The sequence below is a fragment of the Microchirus variegatus genome (assembly GCF_963457635.1).
Source record: "Microchirus variegatus genome assembly, chromosome: 1".
NCBI lineage: Eukaryota > Metazoa > Chordata > Actinopteri > Pleuronectiformes > Soleidae > Microchirus > Microchirus variegatus.
This window is the reverse complement of record NC_139802.1, coordinates 41,908,632-41,922,259: the sequence shown is the minus strand read 5'-3', so window position 1 is coordinate 41,922,259 and position 13,628 is coordinate 41,908,632. Positions and strand designations below refer to the sequence as shown.

The 13,628-nt window shown below is 40.9% G+C and overlaps 1 protein-coding gene across 2 annotated transcripts; it reads right to left on the bottom strand.

Annotated features, from left to right (window-relative positions):
- Nucleotides 1-2,609: 2,609 nt before the first annotated feature.
- Nucleotides 2,610-12,757, bottom strand: mvb12ba (multivesicular body subunit 12Ba). 2 transcript variants are annotated; one of them, XM_083889346.1, is made up of 10 exons: nucleotides 12,578-12,757; nucleotides 10,439-10,561; nucleotides 9,945-10,052; nucleotides 9,136-9,232; nucleotides 8,849-8,978; nucleotides 8,618-8,761; nucleotides 7,603-7,697; nucleotides 7,237-7,289; nucleotides 6,918-6,977; nucleotides 2,610-5,729 (listed from the first exon to the last, which is right to left on the bottom strand). In XM_083889346.1, the coding sequence occupies exons 2-10, from the start codon at nucleotides 10,547-10,549 to the stop codon at nucleotides 5,643-5,645; spliced, it is 885 nt and encodes a 294-aa protein (XP_083745472.1). In that variant the 5' UTR covers nucleotides 10,550-10,561; nucleotides 12,578-12,757; the 3' UTR covers nucleotides 2,610-5,642. The 2 variants fall into 2 exon arrangements, with proteins under 2 accessions (XP_083745472.1, XP_083745473.1); XM_083889347.1 differs by having other exon boundaries at nucleotides 10,439-10,558.
- Between the last annotated feature and the right edge of the window lie 871 nt (nucleotides 12,758-13,628).

Below are 13,628 nucleotides of genomic sequence, written 5' to 3'. Positions count from 1 at the left end.
TTACGTAACCGGACCGGGTTTTTTCAGAGATCTCGCTGAGCCCGAGATTACAATAAAACACAGCGTTCTCAGCAGTGGTTGAACTGTTTGTTTAGAACCTTCAGGGCTTCTTAAACATGGTAAGGACGGAGATACACACTAAAAAAACAGCGTTAATTGGAACTTCCGGTCTAGGTCCGCTTTAAAAACTAGACCAAACCCCCCCAAACCCCCTCTAAACACTGGTGAGAGTAAAGCTGGCTCCACACTAGGGGATTTCATCCCCGATCTAGCCCTTCCAACAAGGGGTCTGAACAGCATCTTCTCCCTGAAATGTTCTGATTAAACCCGGTCCCGCTTGCTAACTGGATCGTCTCGTCTGCGCTTTCTCAGGATTAAAACATTCACAAGTTCATTTTGTCTCAAGTCAGATTTGAAAATCCTTTACACTCTGAGAAATAGAAGTGCCAAGTCGAACCATATAAGGTTCTTCGGCTTGTCCACATAGGAGAACCCTTTTTGGCTTTTGAAACCCTTTTGGAGGGTTCCACCTAGAACCCTTTTAAAACCCTTTATTCAGGAAAGGGGTTTTAAAGGGTTCTCTGGATCCAAATGGTTCTTACTGGAACCATGAGTGTTACCAAGAACCCTTGATAAGGGTTTTTCAGAAGCAAATGGTTCCAGGTAGAACCTCAGCCCTTGTAGAAGGACCCTTTTGGAACCCTTATTTCTAAGAGTGTATCATATCAAATCAATGTATTTTTGAAGATCCTGATATCCTGATGTTGCTGAACATGCCGTGTTCATTCCCCAACAGCTGCCTTGTAACAGAACAGAGGGCGTTTGATCGGAAACCGCTCGCACTCCGTAAACGTAACACGACGCACGTCGACATGAGGATGAAAGATCGCAGTCCAGGCAGGCGTCTGCCGCACACGTCGTCGCCCTAATTTACTTTAATTTAACGAGAAGCTCTTTATTCAAACGGAAAAAAGCTGTAAAACCTATTTGTTTTTGCTCTTTTGCAGGAAATGATCAGATGTGTAAACACATTTTTTTATAACCTCGCCTCTGTGATGTGTCCAAGAAGCCGTAACAGGGTTTGTGGAAAAACTCACAGTTGTGGTCACGACACAAAGGTCTACGAGTATATATATCACAGTGCATGTGCGACATACAGTCAACAAGATAACCGTGAAGTGACGTTTACACGCTGTGGTATGACAGATGGTGGTCTGTAGAGCCCGTTAAAAATATATATAACATATATAACATCCACAGCTTTTATCTATAACAAGAACATCTCTTAGATGTGTTGCAGTAAAGGTTGAACGTCAGTCAGCTCTGCAGACACCGTGACAGGAGAGGAAGGGAACCACACTTTAGGCCTGGTTTCAAACCATCGTCTACATTACCAGTCAAAAGTTTGGGGTCACTTAGAAACGTCCTTATTTTTTTAAGGAAAAGCACTTTTCTTCAATGAATATAACATTAAATGAATCAGAAACACACTCTATACATTGTTAATGTGGTAAACGACTATTCTAGCTGCAAACGTCTGGTTTTTAATGGAATATGTACATAGGTGTATAGAGGCCCATTTCCTGTGATCTAATGGTACATTGTGTTTGCTAATAGCGTTAAAAGACTATTGGATGATTAGAAAACCCTCGTGCAATGATGTTAGCACAGCTGAAAACAGTTTTGCTGGTTCTTTGACGAAAAGGACAACATTATCATTTGGAATAAAAATCATCATTTCTAATCTTGTCAATGTCTTGACTATATTTTCTATTCATTTTTGCAACTCTTTTGATGAATAAAAGTGTTACTTTTAATGGAAAAACACAACAAAAATTGTTTAGATGACCCCAAACTTTTGACCGGTAGTGTAAAATACACAACTACACTCAAATTCAAATTACTGAGGTCTTTTAGGTTTCGTTTCTCCCGCCATTGTAGCTCAGACAGAACTGGCAACCCGTGGTCGCTCGGGCAGCTGAGACTCTACTGATTGCAATGATTGGTAGACGGAGGTAGGTGGCGCCACATGCCAAAACATGCCAGATTCTCTCAAAATACAGAAATAAGATGTTACACTCATACACTTGTCAACTTGTCAAGGTTTTTCTAAACCGGGTAATATAATAAAATTAAAAATGCTGATGTAGTGTTGGTTTCTCAGACATGCGGAGAACAATTTCTCTCCTGTACAAATATCAAATTTACAGAAGTAAATAATTGTTGTGCTGGAGAATGCTTGATGACTCCAAAAAATGCCAAAAATCATTGTACATCAGACAGTGTTGTTTATCTGTCCTCCATTATGGAGCGTTAGAATCCCCACCTTGGTCGGGCCTCAAATATCAAGATATGAACAAGAAACTCAACTTTTAAGTTCATCATATTTTAATAAAATGACCTGATGATACAAAAATGAATAGATGCACTGATGCACTGTCGATCTTTATCCTAGAAACAGAGAACACCTCATGCACGCTAACTAACAGACATAAAAGCAGATATGAGATTTGTTGTCAGTGCAGACATCGTATTAGTTTGATATTACAGTATGTAAGTTTCTGTAGAAACTGTCTGGACACACACACACACACACACACACACACACACACGCCTAACAACTGTATAGGTTACATTTTTGAACACAACAAAGCCTTTAGGTCACTGTCACAATACTGTAATGACTAATACATTATTCAAACAAACAAAAAATATAACGTAAAAAGGAGTTAATCCATGCATTTATGACTTGATAATATTGCAGACACTCTTGGGGGGGCTAACTAGCATTAGCTTGTGAACATTTGTTTTCTGTAACAAGTGGTGTGAACAAGGAAAAAATAAAAGACGCTCACTGGAATTTTTTTTTTACTGGTGCTGCCAACTACTTTAAAGGGATAGTTTGGGTCTTTTGAAGTTTGCTTTTTACGACGCACTGACAAATAGTGGTCGCCGACTTCGCCTAGCGCGCGGACACGGACACTCGCTAACACTGAAAACGTGTCTGTCGGCTAAACTACCAAAAATCTACACCCACTGAAGTCTATGATAGCTCAGGAACAATATCTTGTTATCTGTTTCACAGTTTGAATGTCGATTTTCCAACTTGTGCGTTTGAAAACCTTTGCTAACTTTGTGTTGCTAAACCTAGCTAAATCGCAGTAGCTCCTGTGTTTCTGCGAGCAAATATAAATGCTGATTTTCCTCTATGGACTTTTGCGCAGGCGAGTGGACTGTTTGAAAACTTAAGTTGCCATCGAGAAAATGCCGTCTAATTTTAAATGGCTAACTTTTTTATGAAGTAGCTGTTTATCCTCGAGTATGCAGAGTATCCCTGCAAAGTCGGTGCCAACTTCAAAAACCTTTACTATCCCTTTAATAAAAAAGAAACTTGCAGTGAATATACAAAGTCAGCACAATATCTTAGATTGTAAACAACTGTTCTGCATATACATGGTGTTCATCGCAGAAATGGGCATTTTTAATGTGGATATGTAACAGTCAGTTAGCTATAGCTTTCGCACAGATGACCGTGACGCCTCAAAACCAAAGCCGGTGTTCAAAGAAGCCTGGAAAACGATTAATGCCGCTCGGTAACAAGTCGTCTGAAGGGGGCGCTGAGATCTACTTAGCGTTGAAAATCGGAATCAACAGTGGTATTTGTGTCACAGATCATTTCCGAAGTGTAGCCGAACCACAGTCAGGAGCAGCAGAAAGGACTGATGAAGATTGTGATTGAACACTGTGAAGAAGTGGTAACTGTCAAAATTCCCATAGCATCGAAAGTCAACTGTAGTGGTTCTGAGTGGGAAGTGGCCTACACGTGTTAAGACGGATCCATAAAAACTTCTTAAATCACTTTCACTCATTCAAATGTGAAAGTACAGTAGGAAACAAAAAAACTGTTGCGTCATTACATTAAAATAAAACACTATTTTGTCACATTTACGCTGCGGTCACGTCGGACGCGGTGCACACCGTTTTGTTTCGTTTCCCAGTGAGTGCGGAAGTCAGCATCGCGTGTTTCTCCCGTTTATCCTGTACTACTGAGGAGAACCACAAAAACATGAGCGAGTCATCTTTTATAGGACCTCCAGAGTCCCTAATATAAGGATTTAAATGATTAAAAAGTTGATTTTGCATAATATGTCCCCTTTTAAAAGTAGTTTGTATTTCCAACTACAAAATGGAACACACCATTAATACCAGCAACGAACAAATAGTTAGCCAAAAGACAAGAAGTTCCGTGTAGTGTCAACACAAGTGTGGTAAGAAGATGATTTGAGCACAGTGTGATTTCAGTTCAGCATTGTTTTGATCTTGAGGGTTTGTTCAAACAGCAGCTGGGGTCACAGTCGTAGCACTGTGTGATCATTTATTATGCGTGATTAAGATTATACGTGGTGCTCGTTAATATTCGTTGCTATTCAAAAAGGTGTTGAGAAGGTTTGCGTTACCATAATCGTCGTTAAATTCGACAAAACAATAATAAGCTTAGTTCAAAAACGCTGTGTGTATGTGTACGCCCCCAGCAGTGTAAACTGTACTATGGTCTTTAAGCAGGAGACGGTCAAGTTTGTTTGCAGTGTGGATGTACGATACAAAGGCAATGTCGTGTGTTGCCGGGTACCAACCTCAGACACGGACACTGAGCCCAAGACAAACCACGGCTGCTAAGTGTGGGACGCAAGCAAGTGTTGATTTTTAGCCAATGAACAAAGTTAAGACAGCCTTTTCTCATGCTTGAGTCAGGTGGCAAGTTGTGCTGTGGTGATTTTCTCTATGAATGAGGGCTGAAGCCAAAGTACATCAGTTTACAAGCTGCCTAACTGTAATTTTTTTTACAATATCTACAATAAGAATGAAGAATGTCAAGTAAAGTCTAATACCAGACCTTTTAAAATTCACGTAAAAACGGGTTGTTGAAGTTGTAGTAGATGAAGGAAAGTGTCCGGGTCTTTGGGCACTGCATACAACCGCACTACTACCACTAAACACTAAACAGTGGTTCTATATTCTCAGCTGCCGCCAGCGAGGGAGTGTTTTTTTTTTTTTAATGTCATATCTGTGGCGTCACGCGGAAGCGCACGGACATTTCCTAAACACGAGAACAAGTGCGCTCACAGTCACGCCAGTATATCACAGTAACACAGAGAGAACACTGACATCGTCACTGATGAAGAAGATCAGTACGAGGTTGAAAATAAAAACGAAGATTCCTATTGTGTTTTTTTTTTCCTCCCCGAGACACACGAAGTGGGAGGAGCTTCGTTTCGGAACGGGCGCAGCAGGTGTCGTGACTTGGGAACGCCGAAAACGCTCTCTGCTTTCACAGTCTGTCCATTCTCTGACGGGTGCCATCCATCACGACAAAAAGATCCCTTTATCTTGTTGCTAACAAGTCCTTCACAAGGGGCTGTGGTACAACACTTGAAAATGTTTTTAAAAATCATACGATCGAGCACAAAAAAAAAAGGTCCGATTTCCATCTCGTCTCGAAAAGATATTTAGTTCCTTTTGTACATAGTTGCGACTTCTGTACAACCACACGTTTGGGAAACTGGTGGCTGTGGGAGGGAAGAGGAGGGAGTAGGGAGGAGGGGGGGTCACTGTTCGCTGTGTGCAGGTCAGTAGTCGACTCCTCAGGCCTCGGTGCTCATGGAGGTCCGTGTTGGACTGGGGGGCAGACGAGCGGCCGCGCTGTGCTCTGTGCGGAAACTGTAATCATACTGAAAGAGGGACAACCACGTCATATTTGTGAGGTCATGCTCCGTGTCTCCGGTGACTTGGGAAAATAGGACGGCGGAGGTTAAAGGTTAAAGGTCAGAGTGAAAGGCGCCATATGTAAGAATGTGGCCAAAAACGGTTACTACGCTCAAATTCAAAATACAGAGGTCTTTTAGGTTTCGTTTTACTGACTTAACTGGCAACCCGTGGTCGCTCGGCAGCTGAGACTCCACTGGCTGCAATGATTGGTCGACGGCGGTAGGTGGCGCCACATGCCAAAACATGATTTCATACATTAACATGATTTGTGGTCCGCAAAGGATTTTTTTAATGTGAATATTTTGTCTGTACTGTTGTTGTTGGTGAGTTCAGTTTGTTATATGAACATTATTCCTGAGTCTATGTGACATATTAGGAGGATTTTACGGCCAGTTGATTTAGATTTATTACATAATGCACCTTTAATGGCAGTAATGTAACTGCCATTCAACACCATTTCTCTACAGGGCAAACGAAGAACAACTCTGACCTCTGGTGGACACTGTGTGTAACAGGAACTAGTTCAGTTCAAGGCGTAGTCGAACCTGAAAGAGTTATTCAAGTTTATGGTTATTAAGTGTTGACTTCATCATGCATGCATGCGTGTGCCACAGTCACTGTGAACCAGCCTGAGACCCAGGTTTCGCTCGCCTAAAAAAAATAGTGCATTTTTAAAGTAATTATCAACCCTAAATTATTTAGTAGGAGCTTAAAAGTGTAAAATTACAGAGGTTTTAGTAAAGAGATGTCTAGACGTTCTCTAGTTTGGCACCATCTGTGCCATTTGAGATTTCTTAGGTACCAAATTATTAAAATTTAATTTTACTTACATGTCACTATTGGTCTAAGAACTTGTTTTTAATAAATAAATTAAAAAAAGAATATGCATGTGAATAACTTCTTTAGCGAGTCAAAAGGACATAAATGTGTATGACACATTCGCATATTTTTTGTTTGTTTACGCAATCACGCTGATGCTTCGGTGCCCGCTTTTTCGTGAGCTTTTAGCTGCGTTTCTGACCTTTCTGTGGGTGTGCAGCACGTCTGTGTTTATCAAAGTTGGATATGGTTTTATGACGTTTTTGTCGCTACGAGTGACGAGTGAAAGTGTAATTTTACAAAATTAAACCTGACTACATCCGTTTACTCACCTCTTTCTCAACCTCAGCCAGCGACTTAATTGTGATGCCCATCAGATCCACCTGCTGCAGCTGAACGTAGAACAACAGAGATGGTCGGTTAGTGATGAAAACAAGTTCAACCGATAAGTTAGCCGATTATTTCCTTTAAATCTAATACTGCTAAACATGTCGTAAAATGGCTTACAGCATTTAAAAGTGCTTTAAATATTAGCTATGTAGTACATAGTCAAATTTGCTTTTGCGTTCTTTTGCAATTAACAAATACCCTTTAACTTAAATATTTATAATATTTAAGCCAAAATGTGTAAAAAACATTAGGTTAACTTACGTCAGACGCGCAGGCAAACTTCTCCGAGATCATGAAAGGCACGCCATCCATTGCTAAAAGAGGACAGAAGAAAGTGTAAATATACATTTTAAAACTCAGCACTCGTACACAAAACTACCAAGAGCTGGACCTGGATCTGTGAATAACATGACTAGATTACGATATACAGTACTTACTAGTTCGCCTGCTTGAGGAATAAAAAGCCTGTTCCTCTTAATAAATATCAAATCAAATCAAATTACTCTTAAGCTTCAAATGTCTAAAGTTAGGCTTAAACTAAAGGATTTTCAGGCTGATTTTGACCCTGAAATCACTAAAAATCAGTAGAGAGATTAAGAGAAAGACAAAAAACAAACCGTTGCTGACCTGAGATAGCATACAAGTTGGAGTTCTGGTGCTCGTAGTCTGGTCTGGTGGTGTTCTTCCCTCTGAAACTGGCCGGGAGCGTCATGGAAATATGTCTTGGGGGAAAAAAAAGAACAAAACGATAACAAACATCTGCTTAATTCAACGCCGTCTTACGATTGTGCAAGTCCACACCGTGGTGAAATTGAGTGATGTGTGACTTGGAAAAAAAAGGATTAAATCTGATTATTCTTTCTGGCTCTATACACCACTACAATGGATTTGAAATGAAACGAACTCAAGATGTGCTTTAACTGCACACTTTCACCTTTAATTTGAGGGTATTTACATCCAAATCAAGCGAACGGTGTAGGAATTACAACACTTTTTTATATATGTATATATATGTGTTTCATGGACAGGGGTGGCCTATTACATCGTTATGTCATCTTCAATGAAGCAGATAAGAGTTCTGGAGTTGATTCCAGGGGTTGAAATTTCTTTCTGTGACTTTATTTTCTCGTATATTTTTGCCACTTTTAATCTCGTAAATCTGCGACTCCGAGCCCGTTGACGACTTCCGGTGCATTAAGCCGTCGCTACAAAACTCAGTAGCCAATCAGCAGACAGCTTCCTAAGGCCCGCCCCCAAAAACAAAAAAACACGGCGAAATATTTTTGAATGATTAAATCAATATTTTTGTTGCTTCTGGAGGCCTGATCGTCGAGTAAGTCCATTGATTTGCATTGCTGAGCAGGCACTCAAATAATCACATTTTCTGTTTTGCTGAGCAGCAGATTTCAGTAAACTTATATGAGCTGTAAATGCAGTGGGACAGGAGCAGAGAGGAATGGACGACGGAGCAGGAAACAGCTGTGTCCTCCCGGGTGTCGTCTCTCTATCGTACCTCTTCGGCTGTAACATTCACCGAAGCGAAAACAGCTTTAAAGAATATGGTACAGTATCCAACTGTGCATTGAATTAAGGACTGAAGAGAGACGTTTGCACACGTACAGACAGATTAACGAGAACATACTTGGGCATTGGAGCAGCTGGGACTGGGGCAGAGCTCGAGGACGAGTTCACATTCTGGATATTGTTAGTGGTCGGCGTGTGCGTGGAATCCTGGGCCCGAGGAACGTTGCCCATGCGATACCAGATTCCCATGTTGTTGAGCTCCCTGTCAAACGTTTTTTGTACGATGAGTTAGCAGACAAAAATCATTCATTGTTCAATTCGATTCAAATTTAACACCCCAGATACTTACCCGATAAAGGTGTACTGTGGAGGGGCCTGCTTGGAGCGCCCCAGGATGCGAATGTCACAAATGGCTGCTTCTGTGGAGTCCCGTGGAATAAACTTGATGCAGAGTCGTCTCTTCCTGAAGGCCTGCTCCTCTGGGAGACAACAAGACAGATGCAGACTGAGAGTCACTCCACTCCAGTCAGCTCTTTCACGACAACATTGCAAGACCATCCATCGCTTTTTCAGACCTACTCCACCACACAAGTGATGCTAAACAGTGCCATGATCTCGACTCGAGTGTCTACTTACGAGTGTCGACGGTCTCCTGGATTGGGATGAAACCTACAGGCAGGGTGTCTTTTATGTCTATCAGCTTCATGTCCACGAGTACGTTGCCTAAATGGCTCTGGAGAGAAAGCGATCGGGGGTTAACAGGACAGGAAACGACATCAGCCACAGAGGCTACTGGGAGCTAGCAGCAGCTAGCATTTGTAAAAGTGATCGTTTGCAGGCTCTAGCGGGCACATTGCCGTCATATATAACATGTATCCACTGGACAGATAAATCCTCTGAGGCTGGAAGTCTGTGGGGAACTCTGTGCTGCACTAGAATAGATCTTTTCGCAGACTTCCAGTTTTCGGATACTGTCGTCCTCGCCAGCACTCTCGCTCTGTTATGGACAAAGCGGAGCTCCGCGAGACAACAATTCCAGGAATTTAGCGCATTGTGACGTCCCAATGAGTGCGGATGTCAACATCGCGTGTTTCATCTCCTGTACTTAGACTGAGGAGGACCACAAAAACATGAGTCATCTTTTTTCGCATTTTGCCGACTAAAAGGGCCTCCAGAGTCCCAAATAAAAGGACTAATATGATTAAAAAAGTTTATTTTGGATAATATGTCCCATTTAACAAAATGTGTCCTCACTGGCAGCCATGTTTTCATTTAGGACAAGTGTCAATATTGACTGTATCAGTACCTCATACTACCACTAACACATGGCTATCATTTTAAACTCTCTGCCACTTGCATCAATTAAAATGCTGTATGTTTATAAAAAATATTTAAAAAAAACCTTTGTGACATGCATAGCTGGTAGGTGAGGTGAGTTTACTTACATTTTCTTTAGAGAAGACCCTAGTGAAACAGAGGTAGCGGGTCACCTTGGATTTAAAAAGGCCGTCTTTCCAAAGGTCAGCATCCAGGCCGTCTGTTGTTGTGGAGACCTGAAAACGGGCAGGAAACAAGAGGTTATCAAACTCTGACAATGACGGCGTTCCTTGAATGCATCTCGTAGCTGATCTAAGCTCAAAACTGTAGATCCTGCAGGTGATGAAATTTACCAGGGACTTTGAACGTATCCTGTTAGTCGCTCATGTTAGCTCAACATGAACCCTGCATTACTTTCACTGGTACTCATGTGCTGTAGTTTAGTGAAATGTTGCTCTTTTGAATGAGTGTTGTTTTCTGTCGATACAGACGTTTGAAACCACAATGAACTGGTTTCTTCAACATTTACTCAGGTGCAAAATTAAATTATCTGACATTTTATTACAATAATAATCCTTTTTTTGGGGGGGGATATTTGGCCATATCACCCAGTCCCACTTACCACATCATATCCTGTGGGTGCCCTGTTCCTGGAGGCTACTACGCCCACTCCAGTGATTGGATCCATGGGCATATCTGGCAAAGCTTCAGAAAGATCCCGGACCTCAGGCATCTTTACAAACTTCTGCAACAAAAAGTACAATGAGAGCTGCACTCTGGGAAAAAAACAGGAAAATGTTATGGTACAGTTAGTGCTGGGCAGTATACCGGTTAATACCAAGAATTGGTATTTAGTCGTTCATTTATTTTAACGATAGGAACTTTTCTTATACTGCAAGACCCGTATATGAAAAACAAAACACCGTTTGACAGGGGACCCTTTTCACTGCTGCACCACACATGCTAAGAGCTTAGCTGAAGGAGTGATTGTGGTAGTCCCTCTCTGACATGAGAGCAGAGTGTACATTCATGAGCCAGGACCAGCAGCCTCCTGCGTAGCGTCTCCATGACGACCGCTGTCCAGTGAAAGAGCCTCGACACAAAGAGAGGAAATAAAACTCCGTAGTAACAGGCGGCTGAATCAACAATTCTTTCTGTGTGTCTCAAGCTCATGAAAGATGAGAGCTGAGCTTTTGACCCAGGAGGCTGCAGACAAAATGAGCCGATACGCTTGACATTATTTTTATATAATGGTATATATACACCAGTCGAACAGTATTTCTGATTTTCCCACCAGAGGAAGCTCACATACCACAGTTTGAGAACATGGATCTAGACTGTTCGGACATGGGGGATGGATGTCACTTTTATGTTGACAAATTTGAATGCTGCTTAGGGAGTTTTTGTTGCTGCCTTTGACTTCCTCATGCACATGCAATACACAATACAAGTTCACTCGTCTATTTTTAGTAGCAAATGCTAGAGTAATGCTTGGCGATACACCCAATTTCAACGTATTAATATTTGCCCGAGCATAAAGTTAGTCTCCTTGTCAGTCCCCAAAACATTCACCATGCCTTTTGCTGTTGTCTTATTCATCTGTTTATCAGTTTCTTCTGCTATTTCGGGGTTAAACCCTGGAGTGAAGTGTGCACATAGCGTCCAGGCCAGCTCGTGTCTGACAAATACAGGCATACATGCAGTAGAAGCTCGACTCCCAATCACATTAACTGGGAGTGTGAGTCTTGACTTTGAGGAATTTGGTACAATTTCAGTGGAACTAATGTATTTATATGCATTTTAAACACAGTAATTAGATGTTGTTTTTTCTAATGCCATGCAAACCTGCAGAATGATCTCTGAAAAATCAATTGGCAAATCAGCATCAGCAATCGATCACGTGCCATATAGTTTAAATGGTGTAACCATACAATATGCAAAAGTCTGACACAGTCAGCATTACATGTACAAGTATATCATGCAACCACACTTTGAAAACCACTACCACTAATATTTAAAACTCAAGTCACTAAAAAATAGCATCAGGTGCAGCAGGTCAATGTCGAGCATCACAGAAAACATTGCAACATCTGCACCGTTATTTTGGCGGTTGCTAGCTGAGGAGTCGAATGTCTAATAATAATAATAATACCTTTGGATTCGCTTTATAATAAAAGCTAGTCAAACTACCATACGCCGAATTCACCACACCCATAAACTTAAACTTTGACAAAGGGCAGACACGGCTTCAGTACGAAAACATGTCTGTAGGAGGGAAGATCTATATTAAATGTGACTATTAACTATGGAGTTTGGCGTGATAGCTTTATAACAAGAGAACCACGAACATAATAACATGACACGACACAGATGAAGCTAACCCGGCTAGTTAGACTTACCCACGTCAAGTAATTACTAGTGTCGGTCGCTTTTATTCTCTTATTAATGTTTATTAGCTGTGGCTAACAGTGGCTAGGCTGTAGTGGAGAACATCGCTATGCGACACAGCTACCAAACTAGCCCGGTAGCATGCTAGCAAAGCCCACACATCAGCTGAGACGTAACCCTCATACTTGTTTGGCTGTTTCCGAACAGAACATGACTCAACATGACATATGATGGTGCGGGCTTCGTGACCAAGGCGTTATATTATCAAACTATTCAGTACAAAAGCTCCCCTGTGTGCCACATTGACGATTAAAGAGACGCAGTAGCCGCTAATGCTAGCCAACATGCTATATCAGTTAAGTTGCCCACTTACCTAGCGACGTTAACACTTGGAATTGGACCGGTTCTTGGTTTGTTTTGATGTCGCGTAACCCTGGTCTCGCTGCTTTTTATTTAAAAGCGTCAGGGAGAACGGAGACGACTCATACCAGCCCGAAACATGAGCCGATGGCTGAGTGTTGGCATAGTGCTGTGCTCCGACCGACAGCCTGAATGTTGTTAATGGAGCTGTGGGACAGGGACAGGAATAGGGGTGTGATCGGCAAACAACCAGAGGAGTCCCCGCTCCTTAATAACTGTGACATAATAGCTACGTTCACACTATTCACAGGCTGCGTCGTTGACTCATATAGAGATCCGATTTTTGTCACGTCTGTGTGGACGCAGAAATCCGATCGAGTTCAGTGAAACTTAAATCACGTCATTAGTAGTGATTTATTTAATTTTTATTTGTTGATTCATGTAGTCATTTAGTTCAGCCAGAGTGTTGATCTGCGCTTTCTGAGCAACAAAATTAAACATAAATATATATTTTTTTAAAATAGTGTTCCATGGATCTTTTGTTATTGTCTTGATTGAGATTGGTTCACTTTATGTACAATTCTTTAAGTTTCCCTGCTTGTATATATGCATATATTTATATATATATTTTATGCGTGTATATTGTTATTTTTTGTAATATTTATTTTTATTTATGTATATTTATCCTTATTTTTTTTTTTTTTTTATATTAAAATGTATTTTCTACTTTATGCTGGTACTTTTGAGAGGACAGCAAAGTAAGAATTTCATTGTACGTGTGCATATGACAATAAACACTTGAATTGCATTGAATTAAATTGAATTGAATTGAGAGACATACAGTTACATATTGTGTATTTACATGTTTTTTTGTTTTTCTTTCTTTCTCGTTTATTTAACACTAAATAAGCATGATCCATCTTTCTCTTTACCCAGTTTATTAATGTAAAATGTAAGTGTGAAGGTGAAGATTAAAACTAAAAGTGCAACTTTTGACTACCATAGGATTTGAAGTGATTTAAAACTGCCCCTATATTTACCATTAAATCATGCAAACACACTGC

Excerpts from the sequence above, each read along its gene's own strand:
- mvb12ba (XM_083889346.1), bottom strand. The coding sequence starts at position 10,549 with ATGCCTGAGGTCCGGGATCTTTCTGAAGCTTTGCCAGATATGCCCATG. Across the intron at positions 10,053-10,438 it reads CACCCACAGGATATGATGTG|GTCTCCACAACAACAGACGG; the intron begins GTAAGTGGGACT and ends GCCCGTTTTCAG. Across the intron at positions 5,730-6,917 it reads TGGCTGAGGTTGAGAAAGAG|TATGATTACAGTTTCCGCAC; the intron begins GTGAGTAAACGG and ends TCCCTCTTTCAG.